This window comes from Vulpes lagopus, chromosome 4 (genome assembly GCF_018345385.1).
Source record: "Vulpes lagopus strain Blue_001 chromosome 4, ASM1834538v1, whole genome shotgun sequence".
Taxonomy (NCBI): Eukaryota; Metazoa; Chordata; class Mammalia; order Carnivora; family Canidae; genus Vulpes; species Vulpes lagopus.
Window position 1 is genome coordinate 120,181,309 of NC_054827.1, and position 26,107 is coordinate 120,207,415.

Here is a 26,107-nt window from a genome sequence, read left to right on the forward strand (position 1 = left end):
CATTTCCCAGGCAGGATGGGCCAGCAAGGGGGCTGGGGCTCCAGGGCAGCCTCTCTCAGGGAAGCAGACACAGAAGCTCCAAAGGCCACAGACCAGACATCTCAGAGGGCAGGGCTGTGGACCCTCCCATGGCACCCCTTTCTGCTGAGGGCTCAGGGGCGGGGCCTCCAGACCCCAGCTCCAGTGTGACCCCAGGTTCTAGATGTGAAGCCCTCTATGCCCTGGTAGAGCTGAGCCCCAGTCTGGGAAGCCCAGACCCAGGGTGGGTGGGGAAATGCATGGCCAAACCCAAGACCAGGCCCCAGAGAGCTGCTCCCCACTCTGGGTCCCCTGAGGTCCTACCTCCTGCCTGCCCTGCCCCAGACACTGCCCACACCCACTTCTGAACGCATCCCCAGTCTCAAGGCCCAGAGAAGGGACATGGCCTGGCACCAGGCCCCTGGGAGGGCTGCCCTGGGACAGCTAGACCAGCAAGCAGCTCAGAGCTGGAGGGCCCGGGGAAGGGGAGCCCAGGGAAGGGGAGCCCGGGAGGAAGGGGAGCCTGGGGAAGGGGAGCCTGGAGGAGAAGCAGAAAGCTCCCGCCCTTGGGGAGAAGACCCTCCTCCAGGCAGGGCGGGAGCTGTGGTGCAAGCCTCAGGAGGAGGGCTGTGCTCCTTCAGGGATGGAATGGCGTGGGCGTCCAGCGTGAAGCACTTATCTTGTTACTAAGCAACAGGCTCCGGCCAGAGAGTGGAAGAGAGACACTGAGGGATGCTCAGGGCCAGAACTCCAGCTGAACTCCTACCCCAACAGCTGCCCCTTCCCCCCTAACTGCAGAGGCTGCAGCCCCCACCTGCCCCCAAGCCCTGAAACCTGCAGGCAAATTACAGGGCCGCCCAGGTTCTTCCCGGCAGCCCTCGCTCAACAGCCATCTACGGCTCTCACTGCCTCCAGGACGCACCCGGGACTCCTTGGCCTGGCTTTGCCATAGGGTTTCCATCTCTCCTGCTTCCTTCTGTTCCTGTCCGCACACAGCAGCACCCGTCCCCACCCCACCCCGGCCCCCATCCACTGACAAGGGCCTGCGAGTTGCCCACAGCACACTCCATGTTCTCCAGTCTGTGGTCCCTTCCCTTTAATGCCCACCTATGTGACCCTGGGTTTCAAGTTTCAGAACAAAGGCCACCTCCTCCATGTGGTCACAGCGTCCCCTGCTTCGAGATCTGAAGGCCCTGGCCCCAGCCCCAGGGGCACCACCCCCTGGCTGGACACTGGGCACACCCGGCACACGTCCGTCTCCCCACCAGACTCAGGGCCTCTGCAGAAGAGGAGAGGCTTCCTGGCCGGCGGGGCTGCTCCGGGCACAGCAGGAATTAGGAAGACTCTGCAGACATCCACACAGGAACCAAGAGCTGGTGACGAATGTCTACACTTTCTAGGCACAGCAGAGGTTCTAAGCTGGACGGTCTCACCGTGGGCCGGAAGAGGGGCCACTTGCATTATCAGACCACCTGCGGGCTAGGGGAGCATTTGTTCTCTGGAAATGTACATTTGGTATTAAATTTTTTTAAATATTTTATTTATTTGAGAGAGACAGAGCACCAGCAGGGTTGGGGTCAGAAGGAGAAGGAGAAGCAGGCTCCTCACTAAGTGTGGAGCCCGACACGGGGCTCAATCCCAGGACCCTGAGATGAAGCTAGACGCTTCACCAACTGAGCCACCCAGGCACTCCGTAAATTTGGTATTTTAAAACAAATGTACACTTGGAAAGAGCAGTCTTTTAAGACTCTCAAAAAACTATCAATGAATCTGGGTTCAGGCATATTTCCTTTCTTACTCTGGCTGCCAGGGAGCTCTGGACACACTGTTCAAACTCATCTTGGGACGCCTGGGTGGCTCAGTGGTTGAGTGTCTGTCTTCGACCCAGGGTGTGAACCCAGAGTCCCAGGATCGAGTCCCACATCAGACTCCCTGCATGGAGCCTGCTTCTCCCTTCTCCCTCTGCCGGTGTCTCTGCCTCTTTCTTTGCGTCTCCCCTGAATAAATAAATAAAATCAAAAAACAAACAAAAAACTCATCTCACCCCCTTTTTTATTTTTACTTGTTAGAGTTTTTGCCTACTCTTTCAGATTTAATTACAATAGTATTGATCATATATGAAGCAAATCCTCAGAAGTTCAATGAGTCTCCCAGCAAGCCCCAAAGCAGCAGCCTCACCAGCTGGCACTGCGGCTAGCTTGCCTCCCCAGGGAATCAGGGCTTCACCTCCTTTCACAGAGTAAAACCACTGCCGGACCCCAAGGCCAGCTCAGAGCTTCTAGAAGGCTGCAGGTGCAAGCTCCTCTGGAGAGACTTCCAACGCGGCAGATGAGGTGGGCGGGCGGGAAGAAGGTGCTTCACGGGGGAGAGAGACTGAACCCTGAGCCAGAGGCTGGCTCTGGAAGTCAACAGGAAGCCCTCCGCTGTCGGGGGGACACGCGACCTCAGTGACCACGGCACGTGGGGTGGGCTTGAAACTCCATGTCTCCCCGGGAGCCTGGCTGCGGCGGGTGCTGGAGCGCTGGGCCCCCTTCCCAGTCCCCGCGTCCCACATCTGGCCCCGAGAGTCGTGGACGCAGCACCTGCCTGCCCCGCCTTGCACTCCTGCTGCCCTGCACCCTCAGTGACACCTCTGCACAGTTTTGTTCCCTTACGGTCTGCTTTTGCCTCCAACAAGCATTTTTTGAGCACCTGCTGCATACAAACCCTGGCCTTGCCGCTGGGGGTGGAGCAGTGAACCCAGGAGCTCCTGACCTCAGAAGCCCAGAGTTCAATGCTCTCCTAATGGTTCCCCCAAAGGGCTTCTAGAAGGTCTAGAATTATCTGTGGAGCTGAATGTGTCTGGAGGGGGCTGCAGGGGTGGGGAGGACATCCACACAGGCCCCGGGAGGCTTCCTGGAGGAGGCGGGCTGGAGGGCACAGCCCCCCAGAGACCTTCTGTCCCTTGCTCCCGTCCTGTGTTTGCCCACAGCTACCCTTCACTCCCACCCCTTCTGGTCTGTGTCTGTGTGGTCAGGCCCCTCCCTGGGCCCCGCGGAAGGCAGCTTCCACCCCACCCCCACCCGCCGCGCCGCTCAGTGCCCACTTACTCCAGAGGCCCTGGGACAGGTACGCACTGCCGCCCGCTGTCTTGGGCAGGGAGCACTTCTGGCACATGCATTCCTTCCCGTTGAAAGTCACTCGGTCCCCCGGCGGGAAAGGCAATCTGAAACAAGAGAGTGAGCGTGTGACCAGCCAGGATTGCCTCTGGCTCTTCTCCTGGCCCCCGCCCCCATATACCACCGCCTCCCCGGGGGCCTCCTGGAGACAGGCGTCGCAGGCGGAGGACGCAGGGCCCCCCCATCCGGGCACCGCGGTGCTCCCGCCATGTGAGCCCTCTGCACAGACAGGTGCATGCAGCGCCCTGGCCGGGAGCAGCGAGGGCCGGCGCCGTGCTTGGCACGCGGCAACCAACCAGGCAGCCTCAACCGCCCCCTCCTCCATTCAACCCTGCCTCCTCTGCCCACCCAGGATGCTTTGTCCATATCAGTTCAACAGCAATGGCAATGGCTAGCATTTATTGAGCAACTACTATGTGCCAGGAGCCAAATATTACGATAGATACCTCGCAGGCATGCTTCATTTAATAACTGTGGGGCATTTGTCCAAGCTGGAATTTGCTTCATCTTTTTTCTCTATAGGTGAGAACACTGAAGTTCAGAGAGGAGAGTTAACTTTTCCAAGGACACACAGCCGAGGCATGTCAGAACCAGAGTCAAACCAAAACCTGTCAGGCTCCGAAGCCCCATGATTTACCTACCTAGTCTAGTCTTTAAGATGTTAGCAGCTTGTATAAGCACCAGACACCAAGGTACTGTACATTTTATCCCATCTTTATTTAAATTTAGCACTTTGCTCAGTATGGATTTTTCTGCAGTGATTTTTAATTTTTTTAAATATCACATTATCATTTACCTTGATTGTTGACTTTTTTAAAAAATTATTATTATTATTTTATTATTATTATTTATTTATTCATTCATATTTATTTATTTATTTATTTATTTTTGTGCTCACTGAAATTCTGCATCCAGAGCAAGTCCCAGACCTGGTGCAAGGTAGGTCACAGCTCTGGGTTGCAGAGAGCCAGCCAGCCTTCCTGCACCAAGGACTTCCTCTCTGGTGCCTGGGAGATGGGTAAACTGACTGCTCTCTGGCAAGTGAGGGACAGGCCACCTGCCACCAGGGGCAGGAAGACAGACTTCAGTGTCCTGCCCACGTCCATCCTGGCCACCTGCTGCCGCTGAGCAATCGGCAGCCCTGGGCCACTTTCCTTCCCCAGCTCAGGCTGATCAAACAACCTGTGCTCTGGAGCAGTAGCCTGCAGAATTCTCTCGACCAGGATATGCCTTTGCCACTGCTTAAAGCCTTGAGCACCCGCTGCATACGAACCCTGGCCTTGCCCCTGAGGGTGGAGCAGTGAACCCAGGAGCTCCTGACCTCAGAAGCCCAGAGTTCAATGCTCTCCTAATGGATACCCCAAAGGGCTTCTGGAAGGTCCAGAATTATCTGTGGAGCTGAATGTGTCCGGAGGGGGCTGCAGGGGTGGGGATCCATCCATGTATTCATCCATCCATCAAACTGCATGGAAAGCTCTGGCATACTGCCTGGGAGCAGGAGAGGCTGAATAAATGGTAGTTATTATTTTCTTAGTTCAACTTTATTGAAATATACTTTGACAAATGCATGCGTTCATGTTTTCATCATCGTAGTCACGATATGAGACATTCTGTCCACTGCAAACAGTCCCCTGTGACTGTCTACAATCACTTCCCACTAGCACCCTTGGCCCCAGGCAACCATGATGGGCACTCTGTCACTGTGGATTGGATATGTCTTTTCTGGAACTGCATACACATGGAACCACACAGTAGGTAGTCTTTGATGGCTGGTTCAGCGTCCTGTCCCTTGCACTGCATACATCATTAGTTTGGCCCTTGTTACTGTGGCACAGTGGTGCTCCACTGGACAGATGAGGGACAACAAGATTCCACTCACTGTTGAAGGATATTTGGGTTCTTTCCAGTTGGGGGCTGTTACAAATAAAACTGCTAAGAACGTTTGATGACAACTCTTTAGGTAGACATGTGCTTCCACTTCTCTTGGTGTACATACCTAGGAATGGAACCACTGGGCCATGTGCTAACTCTGTGTTCAACATTACAACAAACTGACACACTGATTTCCAGACAGGTTGTACCACTTTGCATTCCCCCGGCCATACATGATCATTGCTTCAGCTTCATATCCTCATCAACACTCATCATTACCCACCATTTTAGCTTTAGCCAGTCCAGTGGATGGGTGATGGTATTTTATCCTTTTAATCGGCCCTGTTGCATGTGCTTATGGTCATTCATGTGCATTCTTTTGTGGAGGTCTGTTAAACTCTTCTGCCTATTTTTTAATAGGGTTCTTATTTATCTTCTCATTGCTGACTTGTAGAAGTTCTTTATATATTTTGGATGCCAGTCCCTCAGCAGATATACCTTATCTACCAGCTGATGGCTTGCCTCTATACTTTGCTGATGTCTTTTGACATCATTTTTCTTCCTCTAGCTTTACTGTCACGTAAGTGTGCTGGCAACAAGTTCTCTTAGCTTTTGTGTGTCTACAGAAGTTTTTATTTTGCTTTTATTTTTTTTTTTTTTGCAGGGGGGAACACACTTATTCATGTTATTTTAATCGCATACATCTTGGAGATACTGAGGGTTCAGTTCCAGAACACTGCAATAAAGCAAATATTGTAAGAAAGCAAGTCAAATGGATCTTCTGGTTTCCTCGTGCATAGAAAAGTAATGTTTACACTGTAGTCTACTAAACATGCAATAGCACTAAGTCTAAAAACTAAAGCAATAAAGCACATACCTTAATAAAAAATACTAACCATCATCTGAACTTTCAGCAAGTTGTAATCTGACCACAGATCAGACAATATAATCATAAAAAAGTTTGACATATTGTAAGAGTTACCAAAAGGTGACACAGAGACCTAAAGTGAGAAAATGCTGTCAGAAAATGGCACCAACACACTTGCTCGATGCAGGATTACCATGAACCTTCAATCTGTAAAAAGTACAGTATATGCAAAGCACAATAAAGTGAAGTGCAACAAAATGAGGTGTGCCTGTATATAATATTCATGCCATTCAATACCTATAATTCAATAGTTTCTAGTGTATTCAGACTTGTGCACATGTCCCCACAATCAATTTGAGTACTTTTTCATCAACCCAAAAAAGGAACCCTTTAGTCTTTAGAGGTCTTGCCTTCGTTTTTTGAAAGCCCCTTTCTTTTCTTCCTTCTTTTCTTTTTCTTTCTTCTTTCTTTTTTTTTCTTTCTTTCTTTCTTTCTTTTCTTTCTTTCTTTCTTTCTTTCTTTCTTTCTTTCTTTCTTCTTTCTTTCTTTCTCTCTCTCTCTCTTCCTCTTTCTTTCTTTTGGCTTGGTATGGAATTGTTTGATTTTTTCCTGTAACCTTTTAAAGATGCCCTTCCACTATCTTCTATGGTGCATAGTTTCAGGTGAGAGGTCTGCAATAATTCTTCCATTCCACTGTATATGATGTGGGTCTTTTCTCTTGCTTTTTGTTAGATTTCTTATTACGACTTTTCAGAAATTTTATTATGATGGACTTAGTAGGATTCTATTGTGTTTATTCTGCTTGAGGTTCATCAAGATGCCTGGATCCGTGGGTTTATAGTTTCATCAAGTTTGGAAAATTTTCAGCCATTATTTCTTCAATTATTTGGCCTTCCCTACCTTGGGGGTCTCCCCTTCCCAACTCAAACAGATAGAAAGATCCTTGATCCACAGGTAGCTGAATCTGTCTTCATGTTTTCTAGTCTTTTCCGTCTTTTCACTTTAGCCTGAATAGTTTCTGTTGTTATATCTTCAGGTTCACCAAGCCTTTCGTCTGCAATAACTAATCTACTGCTAATTTCTTTGAAGGGATTTTTCATCTCAGAAACTGTAATTTCCAGAAAGTTCACTTGACTTCTTTTTATACCTTCTGTGAGACTTCTATGTACATTGACATTTTTCCTTTAAACACCTAAGCACATTTTCAGTACTGTTTCAAAGCCACCATCTGTTGGTTTCACAACACACTCATTTCTGGGTCTATTGCTATTGACTGGCTGGTCTTCTGGCTTTGGGTCTCCTTTCCCAGCTTTTATGACTAGTAATATTTGACTGGATGCTGGGCACTGCCTATGCTATGTTGCTGAGAGCTGAATTTCCCATCTTCCTGTGAAGAGTGCAGGACTTGTTCTGGCAGGCAGTTAGTTCATTTGCAGATCAGTGCCACCTTTTGGGGTTTATTCTTGTACTTCCTTTCAGCAGGTGTTCATAGCCTTTGCTCTAGGGCCATTTTAGTCCCATGAATAAGGCACAACTTTCTTGGCATCCCCACTGCACACCTGGCTGTAAAACAACCTGGTCACAATTCGAATGTCTCCCAGCCCCAGGAACCATTCAGCTTGCACCAATCTGGCCATTCTTCATCCACTTTGTGTATGCACCTCTGTGGCTTTGTGTTCAGTGAAAGGCTCAAAGGCTCCCCCCATGTTGCTCTCTGCACTTGCTCTGTGTGGCTTCCTCCCTTCTGGGGTACAGCCCCTGCTGCTCGTATCACTGCCTCTTGACTCGGTCTTCTCTCCTTGTACTATGGCTCCAGGAACTGCCTCCAGACACAAAGCTGGGTGGTTGCAGGGTCCATGGCCTTGGTGGCCCTAGTCTTAGTCCCACACAGCCTGTGCCCCAGAGCCCCAAAACACCTGCTCCATATAGGGTGTTGCAGTTGTGTATGGAGGGTGGTACATGCAGCCCAGTTACTCCAGTGTGATGGAGCTGTCTACTATTATTTTAAAAACTGAAGATTATCCAGAGGTGATCCTTCACACTTATGATTACGTCCCCTTGTCTCTAAGTATCATGTATAGAAATCAAACATTTTATCATTCCCGTGAGAACTCTGAGACCCAGACATGCTGCAACAACACAGTAACTGTCACTAGAAATATTCCTTCATTGTTCCCCCCTCTCTGCAGCCCCCCTGGCCAAGCATCCACTTCTGTCCAGCACACATGCCATGTCTACAGACAACAGCTCTGGGAACAACACTCAAAAAAACCCCTTGAAACTGGGTGTGGTGAGACAGACAACAGAGCAGAAAATAAACTCTGGGTTCTTTTATTCTTTGTTTCTTAGAAATAGAACATCTCCCCGGGAGCAATGTGTCTGGGGTGTGGGGCAGCACTGAAGGAGGAGGATGCTCACATGGGGAAGCAGCTTCTGGCCTCCCTGCTAAGTCTCCAAAGGAGCTCACATTAAGCAGCCCCAGGGCCGTGCTGCTAGGGCAGTGTTGTGGGGCCCATGAGAGCCCTTGTACTGGGCACAGAGGCTGCCCTGAGGAGGGAGAGAGCTGGGCCCCTGTGAAGGAAAGGTCTTGGGGAAGAGTGTGGCACCCTTATACTTCAGTGTCTCTAGGTGCTGAGCCTGGAGAGTCTGAGCTAATGCATCTGCAAGCCACTGGTGCCAGCCCTGTGCCAGGCCCACAGAGGTGCTGAAAAAGCCTGGTTGAATGAATGAATGAGTGATGGAAGGAAGGAACTAGAACAACCTGTGAAGCCTCTCTCAGCTGGACCAAGGGGCTTGTACTTTCTCATGGATGCCCTGGGGGCAGCAGGAAGGAGGGACAGACAGAGGGGAGGCAGGGACCCTAGTGGCAGGACCTCAAGCAGGCAACTTTGAGGCCTGCATGGGGCAGTGGCTGGGTAGATTCTATAAGGGGAAGGACCCTTACCCAAATCTGGAAGATACCCATGCTTGAGGGGGAAGGGAGGAGGAAGGCAGGGAAGGAAGGACATGGGAGGGAAGGAAGGAGGAGGAAAGGGAAGGAAAAGGGAGGGAAGGAGGGGAGAGGGAAAGAAAGAGGAGGGAGGAGGGAAAGAAGGAGATGGGAGGGAAGGAGGGAGGAAGGAAAAGGGAGGAGGGAGAAGGAGGGAGGGAGGAGGGAGGGAAGAGGAAAGAGAGGGGAGGAAGGAGGGAAATGGGAGGAGGGGGGAGGAGAGGGGAGGGAAAGAGGGGGAAGGGAGAGGGAGGAGGGAGGAAGGAGGAGGGAGGGAGAGGGGAAGGAGGAAGGAGGGAGCACCCGGAAGGAGCAGGGAGCCCGGAGGCCTGACTCACCGACACACGGCACACACGAAGCAGTCGGGGTGGTAGGTCTTGCCCAGCGCCGACACCACCTCGCCCTCGATGAACTGGTCGCAGCTGAAGCAGCGGGTCCCATACAGGCGCTGGTAGTCCAGCGTGCAGATGTACTCGCCCTGCCGCACGAAGAAGCCACCCTCGGCCAGGTCACAGCCACATGCTGGGGGAGAGCCACGGCATTAGTGGGGGGACCACCTGCCAGCCCTGCCACACACCACTCCCACTTGACACAGGTCTCTGTGCTAATTTGGGGTGACTCGCTGAACCTGGGGGGCTAGATTCCCAGTACAGATGTCTTTTTTGGCCACTCAGCCTGGTGCCCAGTGGACTTTCTTGTGGAAGCTTCCAGAAAAGTGGCATGGACCCAGGAGAATCAGGCTCCACTAAGGGGCCGGCCCGCCTCCCTCCCTGGCCAGCCCCCTGAACCCCAGCAGGGGTGAAGTGCGGATGCCAATGAGCCCCTCTGCTTCTCTGACTGGGCTGCTCCCAGCAGGGAATGCAACAGCCCAGGGAAGGTGCTCTGCTCTGGTGAGAAGATCTCGTGCAGCATGGGGAGCACAGAGGCATCCTGTGGTTGCTCCCAGGCCCCAGAGCAACTCCATGACCCTTTCCCTGACTCCTGCCTGTTTCCATGTCCCGATGTCTGTCTCCCACGGTGTGGGCAAGGCCAGGAGGGAGAGAGACCATGAACACTCGAACACAAACCCTTTTGTCCCCTGTCTGCTAACACACAGCTGGCCCCAGGAAGCTGCACTGCAAAGCCCCAAGGACGGGGTGGGGACAAGCTGCCAGGTGGGGATAGGGGTGACTTTCCTCGGGACAGCCTGCCAGTCTGTGTCCGGGACACCCATGCCTTCACTTACACACTCCCCCTGCAGCCCAGGGGCACGTGGGAGCCAGGCATGGTTCCAGAGGGAGCCACCTATGCCTGCCCCGGCTGGCCCAGCCCCTCCCTGCCGGAGGCCAGGAGGACACCCCTGCAGCCCCTGCCCTGCCAGCCAGGTCAGTCCTGGGTCCTCGTGGGTCACAGCCCTCAAGCAGAGTCTTGAAAACTATATCCTTCCTCCTTTCCTCCCTTCCTCCCTGCCATCCTTCCTTCCCTCCTTCCTTCCTTCCCTCTTTCCTTTCTTCTTCTTCGATCACCATGTTTTTGAATCCACACTTAAAATTTTCCATCAAACATTAATTGATAGCAAAGGATATTGTTTCTGGCAAATTCTAAGTATTGGCAATTTGAAATTTAACTCACGTCATCCTTTTGAGCACATCCAGAAGTAGATGCCAAAGCAAGACCACAACATATATGCAAAACCCACAGCCAACTCTCAGTAAAAGCAGAAACTTCACCTTGTCCCTTTTCTGCCTAGAAAGCCTCTGTCCACTCTACTTCCCCAAAGCACGGCATGTGAACATAACGCACCCCGATGTTCATAGCAGCGACGTCCACAGTAGGCAAGCTATGGAAAGAGCCCAGATGTCCATCGACAGATGACTGGATAAAGAAGATGTGGTGTATATACACAATGGAATATTACTCAGCCTCAGAAAGGATGAAATCTTACCACTTGCAATGACATGAATGGAACTAGTGGGTATTATGCTGAGCAAAATAAGACAATCAGAAAAAGACAATTACCATATGATCTCACTCATGTGAAACTTAAGAAACAAAACACATGAACATAGGGGAAGGGAGAGAAAAATAAAACAAGATGAAATCAGAGAGGGAGACCAGCCATAAGAGACGCTTAATCACAGGAAACACACTGAGGGTCCCTGGAGGGGAGGGCGTGGGGGGACGGGGTCACTGGGTGATGGGCATGAAGGAGGGCACGTGATGTCATGAGCACTGGGTGTGTATGCAACTGATGAATCACTAAATTCTATCTCTGAAATTAATAAAAAATATAATGTATTTTAAGACAGGAAGCTCCACATGCTCTCTGCAACACCAACAAAAAAATCCAGAGTCAATGTGGACATTGATTTATTAGGAATTTCTCGGGGTCACAAGGCTCTAAATATTTAATCAGTTATTCTGGATTGAGTTATTTTTTTACAAAGATTAGAAGAAAGCTATCAAAATAACACATACAATATAAATTTTGGTAAATCGTTTTAGACACACAAAGGAAAACCTTTCTGCATCAGCTCTTGATGCCACAGACGGTGGTGAGTGAGGGGAGCCCCCGGCGTCTGGTCAAGGGAGCCCTGACTGCAGAACCACACCTTTGCCTGGTGCCCTGGGAGGGGAGGGGAGCCCGACAGCCTCCCGCTTGCCCCCTGCCCCAAGGTGCCTTCTCAGGCAGGTCGAGTTTCAGAAGAGCATCTGCAGAAATTTGAGGGAGTGTAAACCTTTTATGACATCCTGCAGCACGGTGCACGCCCAGCAGGCGGACCCCGCCTCGGGAAGAACAGCCGACCCAGGGCCTTGCTAGGAGTCTTTCTGTAAATGCCACCTGTGACAGACAAGACAGCCGTGGAGCGACAGGATGGCCCAAGGATATCCGCACGCTGGCATCAGGCTGTCCTAATCTTTACACGGCTATGCTGGCGTAACCTTGATATGGGAGGAAAATGTGCCCACGGATGTAGTGCCCCACTGAGACTGCATGAGTGTCCCTCCTGGTCACCCCTGCTGCTGGGCGGCCTGTGGCGGCCCCATGTGCATGAGGTCACACTCAAACCCCACACCTCCACCTGCTAAAACGAAAAACTCCAAATTCATTAGGAATGTAAACAGGCCCGATCAGGACAACCATGACCTCCTATCTTGCCTGTCAAATTAGCCAACTCCGACCCCGGGGAGCAGAGCGGCCGTGGGGGACCCGGAGGGTCAGTCCTGTGCCTTCACAGGGTCATTCGTGAGAAACCGTCAGGAGCATGGCAGGGGTAGGCAGACGCTTTCGGAAAGACCACCTGGTGCTGAGTCTAAAGAACATGCAAACCGCTCCTACCCTTTGACCCATTGATCTCTTTCCTGGGGCCTATCCCCAGGAAATGACCGGGAGCACCCACAGAAGCTCTGCTGGTTGGTGTCGCTGCGGCAGCAGTACACACGCTGTGCTGCGTTCTCACTGGGCTTCAGAGTCGGCCAGCCTGGGCTGGGGTCCTCTGCTGCCCCCCAACTCTGTGACCTCGGGCATGCTGCTCAGCCTCTCTGAACCTCCGAGTCCTTGTCTGTACAATAGGGTCAACCACACTCATGTCTTGCATGGTTGTCTTAAGAAATCAGTGAGATGGGGCATAGGACGCCAGGTGGCTCAGTGCCAGGCTGCAGTGGACGAAAGTGTCCAACAGCAGAGGGATGGCCAGGTTCCCCGTGGGCCTCACATGGGGGGGTTGATGTTGGAGCATCCCATCGGTGATGGGAACATGGGAGCTCAATCAGTCAGGACACGTATGGACACATGACTCCAAGTTAAAGAGACTCACAGAGGACAGGATGGGGGGCTGTGTACTGAATCGAACCTGAACCCGACAGGGGTCCTGAGGGATACGTCCCACTCTCTAGTACACCTCTCTCTTCCGGGGGGCGGTGCGGAGAAAGGGGGTGGCTCACATCAGAATACGAGGAAACAGCTGGAAGCAGCTCCTGCGGCCTGATGGGAGCGAGCCAGCTGGGGGCTCGTGGCCACTATCAGCAGGGCTCACCCCGACCCTGGGCCCTGGGCCCCGGGCCCCTCCATCTGTACCAACAGGCCCCTGTGGCTAGAGTCCTTCCTGCCACATGGTCTGCAGATCCTGGACCACCCTGCGTGGGCCAGGCTGTGCAGAAACGTGCCCTGGGCAGGACAGGCCCATCTATCTGAAGCTTGCCTTTGCTTCTGAAAGCCCTCGGTCAGTTTGTCATAAACACCCTGGGAAGGGGGGCACCTGAGTGGCTCCGTGGGGAGCATCTGCCTTCGGCTCAGGTCATGGGTCCTGGGGTCAAGCCCCACATCAGGCTCCCTGCTCAGCGGGGAGCCTGCTTCTCCCTCTGCCTCTGCCCTTCACCTACTTGTGCTCTCTCTCTTTCAAATAAATAAAATCTTTTTTTAAAAAAATGCCCCTGGAATGCCCCAAAAGGAGAGAATGCAAGCATTTTGCACCATCCGCTTGCCACCCCCAGGTGTCCAGAGTGGCTCTCTGGTGGCTATTTATAGCCCCAGATGGATGTGTCCTTGCCGTACACCAGCAAGCTGCAGGCAGAGCTGGCAGGCTTAGCCCCCCATCACAGTCCCTTCCCTCCCTGCCGGGCTCCTTCCACAATCGTGGTTCTGCTTCTCGGATCAGGAACGCCCACTTTCTGGGGGCCACGAGTGGAGCTGGGGCCTGTGTCCAGGGCATGACGAGCAGGGTACAGACACCACACTCAAAAACCACTGTTCTGGAAGCACAGGTCTGTGCAAAATTTCCCTTGAAAAACCAATCTGGTCCTCTTGACCTTGTGTGTGCAGCAAATTTCAAGTTCTTTGTGAAAATGGCAACTTTAACCCTTTTTCTTGAGGACCTACTATGTGCTGGGTGTTTGACACATTTATATGCTATTTTGCAGCATGAGGATAGAGCCGCCAGATGGCAACACGTAGCCCCCGAACCCTTCCCCACACATCCACACACAGCACTGCCACAGGGGTCTGTGGAAACAAAGGAGGACCAGAGCCCTCCTCCGTCTGTCAACCAGGGACGTTAGAGCCAAGGGCCTCACAGGACCCTCCCCGTTCTCATTCTGCTCTGGCCTGTCCCCGAGTCCACCAGGCACATACCCTGCTTCCCTGTCTTTGTCCTAGCCGCTCCCTCTGGCTGCAAGGCTCTTCCCAAATATCCCTCAATTCTTCACTTGGGCTTTTCCTCCATGAAGCCCACCCTGACGACCCAGCTGAAAATAGTGAGTGACTGACTCCCCCAGCCCCACCATGCCTGCCTTTCCTGAGCCCCTCTGCCTCCCTCCCTGCACGGGACCTAGCCCGTGGTAAAACATATTTATCCTACCCAGTGTTTGCTGTCTGTTCCCTGCGCTGGAACATGATCTCTACCAGGACAAGGATTTCTGTTTTGTTCATGAATGCATCTCAAGCACCCTCACTGCCTGCACATAGTAGGTGCCCAAGAAATCACTGTTGCATGAACCCTGAGGTTAGGAACCGTGTTTAAGACCCACATGAGTGGGGTGGGGTGGGGCAGGCGTGGGATTTGCACCCAGACCTCCAGGCATCAAAGCATCCAACAGGAGAGCATAATCACAAATCATTTCATGGGTTTTCCCAGGTAAACTGAGGCCCATCTAACAAGTGCCAAGGTGGCAAGAACCTATCACTGGGACCTCTGGTGAGAAGCTTTGCTAACAGACCCTGCTTTGGTTCACTTGGCAACAGGCCCACCCAGGGGCAGACATGACTGGTCCCAGTGAGTCCCGCCAACTCTCCTTTCTGGTCCTCTGTGCCCGTGTGGTGGACCTGTGTGTGACCCTGTCCTAGCCGACGAGTCATATTCAAAGTCTTTGGGGGCCCTCGGGGAAAGGGTTCTCCTGGTCAAAGGGAGAATCACATGAGGACGGAGCCCTTTGTGCAGATCCCTCCCCAGTTCCTTCCTGGGTTGGATGTTACTCTGTGAGAATGTGATGCTTGGAGCTGCAGCAGCCACCCTGAGACCATAAGGAGACAGGCACTGCTGCCATGCGCAGGATGAGGGAGGCGGAGAGGGGACAGGGTGGGCAGGAAGTAGAAAAACAACCTGGGTCTTTAATGGGCTTGTTGAGCTGTTAAGGTAACCAACTCCAGGCTTCGTGTTAAGATGATAAATATCCATGGGGTTTGAGACACTAGGAGTTGGGGAATCATTTGATTCATCCAAAAGTACCCTTGATGATTCATGGGCTTTGCATTTTCATGAGAACCTGGATAAAAGACCAATCGGAGACTGTGGCATCTTCATGCTTAAACAAAACACAGCTTTCTCCAGCTAGCAGGCAGTGGCAGCTGCCCCACGTCGTTTCTCAGCAGGTGAAGCAGAGATGTCCCCGCCAAGGGCAGGGCCGCGCCGCATCTGCACGGCCATGGGCACGGTCGCCTGGCACAGAGTGAGGCTCTATACCTGGCTGCGGGTGTGGGCAGTGGCCTTGGAACGGGGCCTGCGTGCCCACAGCTCCTGCCACCAAAGCAGCCACTGGTGTGGGGGCAGCCACCAGGCACACACGGCGAGTCCCAGGAGCAGCCAGTGCTGCCCACGGCCCGCGGTCAGGCAGAGGCTACGGCTGTTCCCACGTTTGCTCAGGAGCCTAAGCTCAGAGGACAAAGTGATCCAGCCCAGGGGACACTGCGGGAGGGGAGGGGCTCCTGGGGCAGCCCCTGCCACCCACCAAACCCTGTGGGTGAAACCAGGACTCCACTCTGGAAGCTCACGCCTTTTATTGCGAACCTAAGGTCTGTGCGTACAGACAATCCTTTTAGACACGGTGGCCGCCTCCCCTGTGTCTTTCAAAATAACCTTTTAAATAGAGCATTTTAATGGATTTTGCTTCTCAGACACAGCAAATTTGTCTTTTAGACAGTAGAGAAAATTAAACCGGACAAATCCCACAGTCGTCTGGGAAGCTCTGATGAAAAGAAGAGAAGCTTCAGGCAGGGCAGGGGCACTGACCACAGTGGGGGCAGAACACTGACGGGGGGGCGGGGGGGGGGTGCTGGGCTCTGACCATGGTGCGGGTGGGGACACTGACCATGGGGGTGGGGCACTGACCACGGTGGGGACGGGGCACTGACCACGGTGGGGACGGGGCACTGAGCAGGGCAGAGGTGCGGCATCATGGGCAAAGGCAGTGTTTACAGGATACTCCAGACTTGCCATTCTCACACCCTGACCTGGGTTGGTTCTATCCTTTCCCTGAAAACAGGCACTTCCAGGCTGTGCCCTCCGAGGGGCAGGGGCTGGGTCACCCTCACACTGAGGGTCCCGGGGCACTCCCAGCCCTGTCAGGGATGGTGCCACCCAGAGGTCCCTGGGAGGTGGCTCTGGAGACACTCAGGTACTCAGGTCTTCCCTGGGTCCCTGACCCCCTCAGGGCCCCCAGGTCTCCCATTGTACTCTGCATGGCCGGGAGCTTCGGGGCCATTTCTGGGGTGCCCTCTGTCATGGCAGCGGAGTCCGGCCAGTGGCCGCAAGTTTTCTTTCTGAACAACAGGACTCAACATGCAGTTTTCACAGAGGGCTCGAGGCTGTGGCGTGGCCGCAGGCAGAGCTCCCCTGAGATGGGGGCTCCCCTGTGGCCTCGCACCTCCATGCCCAAGAGGTGCCCCTGGAAATCTCCAAGGGCCTCAACCAGGCCCCACCAGGCCTGGAATCCAGCCCGGGACAGGCTCCCACACTTCCAGGACCCCCTGCCCCCCACAACTAACAGTTGCACGTCCCTCTCAGGGCTGCCGGTGTGGGGAGGAGGCTGCACCCCAGCCTCGTCCCCCTCCACCTCCTGCTCGGCAGCACCTCCCCCCCGCCCCCCGTGGAACCGCAGCTGTCCACCCACACTGCACACACCTGCCCCTGCCACCTGCACGGGCTGGGCAGCCCCTCCGGCCAGCAGATTCCTCTCCTGACCCCAACTTAGAGCTCAAACACCACCTCGCCTGCAAAACCCACTCTAGAAGCTTCCACATCCGTCCTCTCCCTGCCCCCCAAAAACTTGATTTTTAGGACCAAAAGCAATCTTGTCAAATCATGCTGCATGCCATCAGTATACTTGTCTCTCCTGTGACAGCAGGGACAGAGAACAGAGGCCGGGGACACTCACCTTTGCAGACGAAGCACTTGATGTGGAAGTACTTGTTCTGGACCCTCAGCACCTCCCCCTTGCACACATTCCCGCAGGTGTTGCACAGGATGGCGGTGCTGGGCGGCTTCTCCAGGGGGCTGTGAGCGGCCTGGGGTTCCGACACTGTCGGGGAACAAGGAGCCGTGTTAGAGGTGTGACACTCCGGGCACAGGGCATTAAACTGGCGGCCGCTGAGGCCTTGGGGGCCCCACCCCAGCTCCAGCCCCACAGCGGCGTGTCAGGGGACAGACGCTGACTGGCGGACAGTCTTTCCTGGGGGACCGGAAGGCACTGGATAATGTGAGGCCATCGGGCCAACCCCAGGGAGGGGCTCCTGGGGCTCCTCTGCATGGCAGTCCTTCGCCACAGGCCACCTGTCCCCTTCCAGGTGGGCTCGCCTGCCGTGGCGGGGAGATCATGGCCCCCTCCCAAAGGGCAGCCTATCCTCCTGCTGCCTTGGCCCAGCAGGACGTCGGCCGGCAGGGCCCCAAAAGCACAGGCCCCCACCGGGAGCCCGGCAGCCCTTCTGCCGCCAGGAGACCGGAGTCCTCTCTTCTGAGAGTACGATCACCAGGGTCCCCCTTTGAGCTTGCTTCCAATTCCCTCCGCGTCGTGGGGACATGGACCTGAATATCGCTGCTGCCCCTCTGTAAAGCCAGCCTCAGCCTGGGGTGTTTATGGAGCTGCAGGAAACCCACTGAGGGTTGAAGGGCCTGGCCGTGGGGTTCTTGGGGTCTGGGTGGGGCCATATGCTCCTCATCCTCGTCCTCCAAAAGTACCTACAGAGACAAGCATGTAGGACGCTGGGTCCACAGCGGGTCGGCCCCTGGAGGAGCTTTCGCCCGGCGGTGGAGACAGCCCAAGTGGCAGAGCTGGGGCTGTGGGAGGCCCCAGGGCTGGGGACCAGCAGAGTCGCTTGAAGCACACGGAGGAGCTGGCTGGCTGGTGGAGTTGGAGGCAGGTGTGGAGGCCTGCTGGGCAGAGTGTGGCCCACGCAGGGACCTGAGCAGGCTGGATCCTTCCCACTCAGGACCGACCCAAGAAAGACAAACCCGGACACCCCCTTCCCGCTTTCCAAGGCCCCAGGCCCCATCAAGCTCCCCTGAGCGCCCCCTCCCTTGGGAAGCTCCCCCACTGCTCCTCCTGCCTCTGGGTCTTTGCCAAGTGAGGGTGGCTGACCCCCGGGCTACAGCGAGCACTGAGCAGACCACTTTGGGAGAGGGGGCCTGTCTTTGCTTATTTCCACATCTTCTAATGTCACTCTCCTTTTTTGGTCTGAGGTCCTGCTTGAGGCTGAGACAAGGACGGGATGCAGGTCGTATATCTGGGGCCAGCAGATGGCAGGAAGGCATGAGGGGACCTGTGGGCACCTGAGGCAGGAAGTCTGCAGGTGCAGGTGAGCCGCCCACCTGGTGGCAGCTGAAACCCTAGGTGGGCCCTGGGGGGTGGGGTGGTCAAGGAAGCACTTGCCATGCTTTATTGGAGGGCTAAGTTATTTGTACACACACCCATTTACCCAATCATCTAAACACTAGCTTTGAGCAAGTGCCAGACCTCAAGTCCTCCTCATCCCTGTCGTAAACATCTGGAGGTCACTCCAGACAGAGAAGGACATTTCTCCACCCACTGTCCCACCTGTCCCCCATCTGCAGAACCCCAAGACCCAGCAGCCCCCAATGTGCCAAAGCAGGGTTGCTCTGTGCTACGGTCCCTGTCGAGGTGCAGAGTCTGAGAGTGGGCTGCGCAGGGGCACTGGGCCCTGCTGGGGACAGCAAGCTGTCCGAGGAGGAGACTACGAACACCCCAAGGGTAGCAGGGTGCCAGCTATCTGGGGAACGAGTAGCAGGTGCAGGAAAGGAAGTGAGCAGCATGAAAAGTATTTCAGCATTGCCCCGGGCACCCCAGACCCAGAGTGGATGCCTGCCTCTCATTTCCAGAGGAGTCAGGACCAAACAGCTGACTGGGGGGTGCAGAGCCAGGTGCGGGTCCCTGGGAGCTCCGTCTGCCCTCCTGCAGCCACGGTGACATTCCCTGCTCTAGTTTAAATGCCAACAGTCCGTTTGCCCTTCACTTCTTTTTCCTGCAGAAAAAGTGCAGAAATTGCCTTTTTACTTAATAAAATTGGTGGAAGAAGGCAGGAAGCAGGATTCCCTGGGCTTGAATTTAAGACTCCCCTTGAGGAATGAACCACTGGAATCCAGGTTTGAAACCTGTGAACAGCCCGCGGCCTGGCGGGCTCCCGAGTCACCCTGCCCACCTCCAAGGCTCAGTGGAGATTGGGGAGTGGGTGGCTGGGTGGGGGACTCAGATCCCGGACATTATCTTCTCATCTGTCAGGCAGACAAAGAACAATAGCCTATCATCTGTCCACGAGCAGACAAGCAAGTTTTTATACTACTGGAATCCGGCTCAAGTCCAATGTGAGGGAAGGTCAAACCGGCCACCCTGGGGGTCACTGTGAGCCCTGGGGGAGCACAGGCCGCAGGGGCAGACGGCCTGGGTGCACCCCAGCTTCACCTGCGGGTGCTGTGATCTGGAACGCCCAGGCTTCCATGCATCTGTCCATCCACCCGTCCGCCTTCTGCTCCTATCACCTGCCCCGGGGAAGGAAGTGTTTGCTAGGATGACGGGCTCAATACACAATAGCTATTGTCATTTGCAAAAACACACAGCCTGACACCACCAGTTTCCTGGCTACTGGGGATCTATCTGGTCTGGGGAGGAGGAAGCTACTTTAAGACACGTTTCCTGGGTGGGGGGGGACCCAACTCCGCCCACCTGGAGCATCCTCTAAAGCCTCCTGGGGCGACTGGGCTGGAGAGCGGTGGTGCTGCCCTCTGGTGGTGGGAAGCAGGCGCCGCGCCGTGGGGACGGGCGTGGGCCTTTGCGCAGGTGCCAGCCCGGCCCTGGGACCCCATCTGTGACTCCTGCGTATTTGTGGCGGGAGCCATCTAGCATTCCTCCTCAGCGGGCTGTTGTCCCTGCTGCCGAGGGAGCTGAGGCCCACAGAGAAACATGGGCTTTCTGTGGGGGGCCCCAGGACAGGGATGGGCAGGGCTGGCCAGCCCTGGTGTCTGGTGTCTGGATCTTATGCAAAAAAAAAAAAATTATCTAGAAACCAGATATCAAGCCACAAAAAGACACTGAGGACACCCAGATACATATTACCGAGGGAAACAAGCCAGTCCGAAGAGGCTGCGTGCTTTGTGAGTCCATCTACAGGACATTCTGGAGAAGGCAGAGCCATGGAAACCCTAAAACGATCAGCGGTTGCCAGGGCTCGGCGGGGTGGGGGGTGGGGGTAGGCATGAGCAGGTGGGGAACAGAGAGGACGCTGGGTGGGACGCTGTGACGTGGCTGCGTCCTCACACGCGTGTGGGAACCCACAGCAGGTGGTACAACCCCCGGGGGGAACCCTGATAATATTAAGAACAATGTATCAGAACTGGTTCATCATCTGCAAACGCAAGTTCGGGGAGCGGCGTATATGGGAAGTCTCCTTACCGCTCAGGTTTGCTGTGGCCCGAAAACCACTCTAAGAAATAAAGTCTGGGACAACTTTTAAAAGAAAAGAGGAGCAGAGAGGGAGAGCTCTCACACCCTGAGGCCCAACCCGCAAACGCGACAGGCTCATTTCGCGACAACTGCAAGGTGGGCTCCGACCTTTGGTGTCACAAGTCCCCAACTGTAGTCATCACGGAAAACGGAAACGCAAGGGGTTACGAGTCAATCACATGGGGCTGTGCCTATCTGATCCCCCTGTGATGGTGAAATCCCAGCCCTGAGGAGCCTTGCCAGGAACAGGAATTATTCCTGGGATCACCAATACTCGGTCGGCAGGGGCGGGGACGTGGCCTGCCCGCTCTGACCGGCAGTCCCCGTGACGCCCTGCGGTCCCTCCAGGCTGCAGCCCTGTCCTCTCTCCAGGAGAGAGAGCGCGTGCTGCTGGAACCGGGACGGGAGCCAGCGGGGCCGGATGTGGGCCCGCGTCCATGGCCGGGGGCAGCTGTGTGACCTTGCAGAGCTGACCAAACTCCAAGGAGCCTCAGGTTTCACATCTATAAGCCGCAGCTTGGTCTCATGAGGCATTTTTGGAGTCTATTAAAGTAGAGAAAGTGCCTAGTGCGATGCTTGCCAGATGTCGGTGGACCTCAGCTGCAGGCCTGGTGGTCCCCAGGGCCCCAGATCTCAGGGGCTGCCCCGCAATGGGGGTAGGGATGGGGAGGAGGCCATCAAAGAGACCAGGAGGTCCTGGGGGGGCCGTGCCTTTGGTTACACGCCCACCTCACAGGTAGATCATCCTAGATTTGTCTCCACGCTTCTTCGGCCACCTTGTGACGTGGCAGGGTAAGGACGGGAAGGGGGATGGCCATACTGACCCCAGCTACATCCTTCCCTGGCCCTGTCACCCTGGGCAGGTCAGATGCCCTCTGGAGCCTGTTTCCTCCTCTATGAATTAGAGACAAGTATTCCTAAATGTGGGACCCTTGTGCGGATCAGAGCAGACGACACATGTGTAGCCGGTGACCCAGCTGAGCGCCAACCATGTGGGGGGCACATGAGGCAGTGACGGTGATGGTGGCCATGGATGGTGCCACTGGCAACCTCCAGCAGGTGGGGCTCCTAACATCGGCCTTTGCACCCAGTGCCTCACCCATCAGTGCCCAGTGCTGACTCGGTGCACGGGGCCAACCCAGACTGGCACCTGGCCTCACTAGCTCTTTGCTTGGGGAGCAGGGACAGTGGCTGAACCCCACAAATGCCACCGCAAATGTCGGTGCCAAGTTCAGTTCTGTCGCCTGTGTGGCTGGCGGGCAGGTGTCCAGGGCACCCGGCAAGTGGGCTCCTTGGCTTCTTTACCCTGATGAGTCAGGAACTCTGGCCTCTTCACCCACCAAGCCTTCTCATTCTCCTCTTCACTCTGTGGGCTCAGGCCCAACTGGGGCCACTTCCCACGTTATTCAAGGAAATTCACCAACCTGACATCACTCTAGATGCCACAACCAAATGTCCCACGTTGTTCCTGTCACCAAACCTGGAGGCCAGCGGTGATGCCCTTGGGACATGAGCCCTGTGCAGCCTTCCTGCTCCCGTGCAATCCTCACCTGCATAGACACTGCTGCAGCCAGGCTTCCCCCGGCCTCCTCTGCCCTGCCCTGAGCCTTCCCGGCGCCCTGAGCTACTGGAGACCACCTCGCGTCAAAGCACTTCATTGTGAAGTCAGAACTGCAAGGTGCTCGGCCAAAGTGTGCTCAGCCCCAAGAACTGGAACAACAAAGCTGCTCTTACTGTTTGCTGATTCGGTCATTCAATTCACCAGCACATGCCTGACAATCTGCTAGGTGCCCAGGTTCCAGAGGAACAAATAGGCCCAGCCTTGGCCCCTAACCGGCAGGAATGGTCTGTCACCCCCATTTTACAGATGACGAGCCTCAGACTTACAGACAGGAGGGGGCTAGGGGAGGGACACTGCTGGGCCCCAGCCCAGGTGTGCGTGATGCCCGCCCATCCCTGTAGCCACCGGCTGTTGTGGATGCCCCAGTCAGGTGCGCACTCGTTCAGCTAACAGGAGAGCGGAGGAGCCTGTGGGTGTCAGGGACCCGGGGGCACAAACTGGCCAGTCCACCCGGTGGCAGGTGGCAGGAGAGGGGACACGCCAGGTTGGGGGAGAGGAACAAGATGCCTCTCTGGTGCCAGCAACGCATCTCTCACTTCCCAGACAGCAAGGCACATGTCACATGTGAGCCTCGGGGCCATTTCCGTCTGTTTCTTCTGCTCTTTCTCGGTGGCTCATGGTCTGTCGCTCCTCCAAGGGCCCAGTGGTGCTGGACCTCAAGCCACTGGGCCTATTGTAGCCAAAGACCCACTCTCCCCGGTCACCCTGTTGTCCAGGCTTTCTCTGGAAGGCTTGGTACAAATGTGGGCGCCCTGTGTGCTCGGGTTCTGACTGGTGCCCACATCCCGCCCACCGTGATGGCTTTGCTGCACTCTCCACCCTGCTGTCACATCATGCAAACCACTGGCTAGGACTCCAGATTGCAGGACTCTGCTCCAATACGGAATAGGCCACATACACCGTGCATGCACACCCAACCCTGGGACTCCAATACACCCAGCGTGGGTCCCAGGCACACAGTTCTTGTCTTCCTCCAGGCCTTCACTTCTAGTCATGACAAAGACCAGAGAGACTCAGCAGGGAGATGAACCTGTGTGCAATCAAGGAGGACTTCTGGGAGGAGGTGACATGAGGAGGGCAGGTGCCTTCTGGGCCTTCAGCAAGTACACGTCACCATGCTCATCTCCACCACAGTCCTGATCACGCTGGCTGGCCCTTGTCCATCGGTCTGTGTGCCTGCTTCCCCTGGCCTGGAAGCCTCCCGGGGCCAGGTCTGTGAAGTGTGGCTCCCGAGGGCCGGGTTTGGAGGAGACGGCTCTCCACACCACGTGGCCGTAAGCATCCTGTGGCTCACACACCCTCCAGCACGAGGGCTGGTCTTCTCCGTATGGACATAAGCCCCCCGACCCCATGGCTTGGAGGGTCTTCGCAGGCTGTGTCTCAGGTTGGGAGCAGCTCCTGCTCTCTCCCGTGGCCCCCTCCCCAGGGCTGGGTGTTGGAAAATCACACCAAACCACACGAGAGCACTCCCTCCCTTAACCTACTTACGGGCCGACTGCTAATTATAATCATGAACCAGCAGCGGCTCTCTGGAGCTGCCGTTCTCTCCACGGCCCTTGGCAGCCTGGGCCCGGCAAGCGGGCTCCCCACACGGCCAGAGAGGCGACCCTGTGTGACTCTCCAAGTATGTCAGTCATCCGGGACCTCCGTCCAGGGACAAGTCCGGGGCTGGCACAGGGCCCAAGCAGAGCCATCCTCTGCACCCCCCGGCCCCCCCAAGGAGCTAGCTAGCACTTCAGGGCACAGAGAGGGGAGACAGAAGCCCTCCCACGGAAGCTCGGTGCACCAGCCGAGCCTGAACTCCCCACACCACCCCCACGCCCGTTTCAGTTTCCCAAAGATGTAGTCTCCAGCTTCTCCCACAGAGCTGAGTGCACTCTTCCGAGCCCTTGACCTGCCCCAGGGCCAGACTGCAGTCAGCTGTCCACCATCCACTCTGCTCCGCCCAAGTTCTAAGCAGCAGGCCAGGGGCTTGAGCACAAATGTTTGCAGATGGAACCGAGTAGGTGCACATGCTTCATATCCCCAAATGGGCCACCTCCCCATGTGCACCTCGCAGCTTCTCTATCAGCTCTGGACCATGATGTCCTGGGGGCTGACCCACCAGTGGTCCTCTGTGCCTACTTAGGGCCGGCCCAGGGCACAGCAGTGAGGTCCACTGGGTGATGAGCCCACCCTCCCCTCCTGGTCACCCCACTACATTGAATGTCTATCTGACGACCTCTCCTCTGACGCGGTGTGGGCTCCATGCCCGCCAGGCTCACCTTTGGAGGCCAGCACCCAGCCCAGTGCCTGGCACCTGGCAGGTGCTCAGTGAATGGGACAAATGAACATACAGCACGTTGAATTACAACATTCTGGACATGTGGCTGTCTCCCCCTGCACACGGCCTGCCTCAGCATCTGGTGACGTGATCTCTACTCCTTCCGGAGGTCTTGGCACACTCATCCCTCTGAGCTCCTCCGTGGGCTTCTGAGCAGTGCCTGGAGGCCGACCTCCATCCCACAAGCTCCTCTCCTCTCTGGCTTTAACCCGTCTTTCACTAAGTGTCGGGGTCTGAGACCTGGGACTCTCTGGGCCAATGATGTGACAGGAGTGTCACCATGTGACTTCCAAGCTAGATCATAATGCCACAAACATCTGCCTTGTTTTTAAGGAGGCTCATTCTTGGAGCCCGGTGGCCACACACCGAAGAAGCCCAACCACACCAAAGACCAAGCGACGGCATGCAGGGGGCACATGCAGCCAATTTGGCTGACTGCCAGCACTGGCCACCAGCCACGTGAGCCATGACACCTGCAGAGGTTCCTGTCGTCCCCGGTTCTCAGGTCACCCCTAGCCTGTAAGTGTTCCCAGATCAAACCAGAGACATCGTGGACAGGACAGGAACATCCCTGCCGTGCCAAACTCACTCACGGCCACACACAGGGCTGTGGGGTCAGTGGGCAGCCCCACGGAGCCCAGCATGACCCTCAGACTTGATGACAGAGAGGCAGGGAAAGGAAAACCGGCCCAGCTGGCATGTCTCCCTTCCTCCAGAGTGTGCAATCGGTCAAAAGGAGGGTCCACAGAAAGATCTCATCTCTGATGGATGAACTGTGTCCCCCAGATTCACAGGTTGACCCCTGATCCCCGGCACTTCAGACCATGACCTGATTTGGAGACAGGGTCTTCCAGAGGTGGTGGGGCTAAAGTGAGGTCGTCATGAGTGTCCTGATACACAGGGGACATTAGGACATGAGACAGACGCACAGAGGAGGACCACATGCAGACTCAGGGAGAGGCTGACCGTCTGCAAGCCAAGGACAGAAGGAGCCTGCCATGGCGACCCCCTGATCTCAGGTGTCTGGCCACCAGGATGTGAGCAGAGGTCTGAGGGTTAAGCCCGGGTCTGAGGGACTTGGTTACAGCCACTCCAGCAGACAAATCCATCACCCCAGCAGGTGGAAAGAGCTGGAAGCCAGGGCTGGGATGTGCTGGCATCCCTCCTCCAGGCCTGTTTTCCATCTGCAGGGGAGACAATGATGTGACCCCACACCGGGCCTTCTGAGGATGGTGACGGGGCAGGGCTGGCACGTGGGGCAGTGGTGGGGGGGAGGACTTGGCATGAAGGAGGTGGGGGGGCCCTTCCGGAGGCAATGCTGGGAGCAAGGCGGCAATGAGCAGCCCCGGAAGCTCAGGTTGGCCACACAGGCTCAGCAGGCTCCAGCTCCAGCTCTTGGCAAGTCCCAGGACACCTCATGCTTCAGCAGCTGGTCCGGGAGGCCTGTCCACCCACGTCCCCAAGGGTGTTACTTCATGGTCGGAAGAGCGGCTCTTCCTGACCGGAGAGGCATCTGAGGATCTCATGGGTGGCATTCCGGAAGGCCAGGACATAA

At 55.5% G+C, this 26,107-nt stretch overlaps 1 protein-coding gene across 29 annotated transcripts in view; it reads right to left on the reverse strand.

The window, feature by feature from the left end:
* The window catches only part of ABLIM2 (actin binding LIM protein family member 2), a 141,677-nt gene that overhangs the window by 84,526 nt on the left and 31,044 nt on the right, over positions 1–26,107 (reverse strand). For all 29 annotated transcript variants that reach the window (XM_041752280.1, XM_041752303.1, XM_041752306.1 and 26 more), the window contains exons 2-4: positions 17,033–17,176; positions 9,244–9,427; positions 3,108–3,223 (exon numbers count right to left, since the gene is read on the reverse strand). In XM_041752280.1, the coding sequence (XP_041608214.1) occupies positions 3,108–3,223; positions 9,244–9,427; positions 17,033–17,176 (444 nt within the window). The remainder of the gene's footprint in view (positions 1–3,107; positions 3,224–9,243; positions 9,428–17,032; positions 17,177–26,107) is intronic.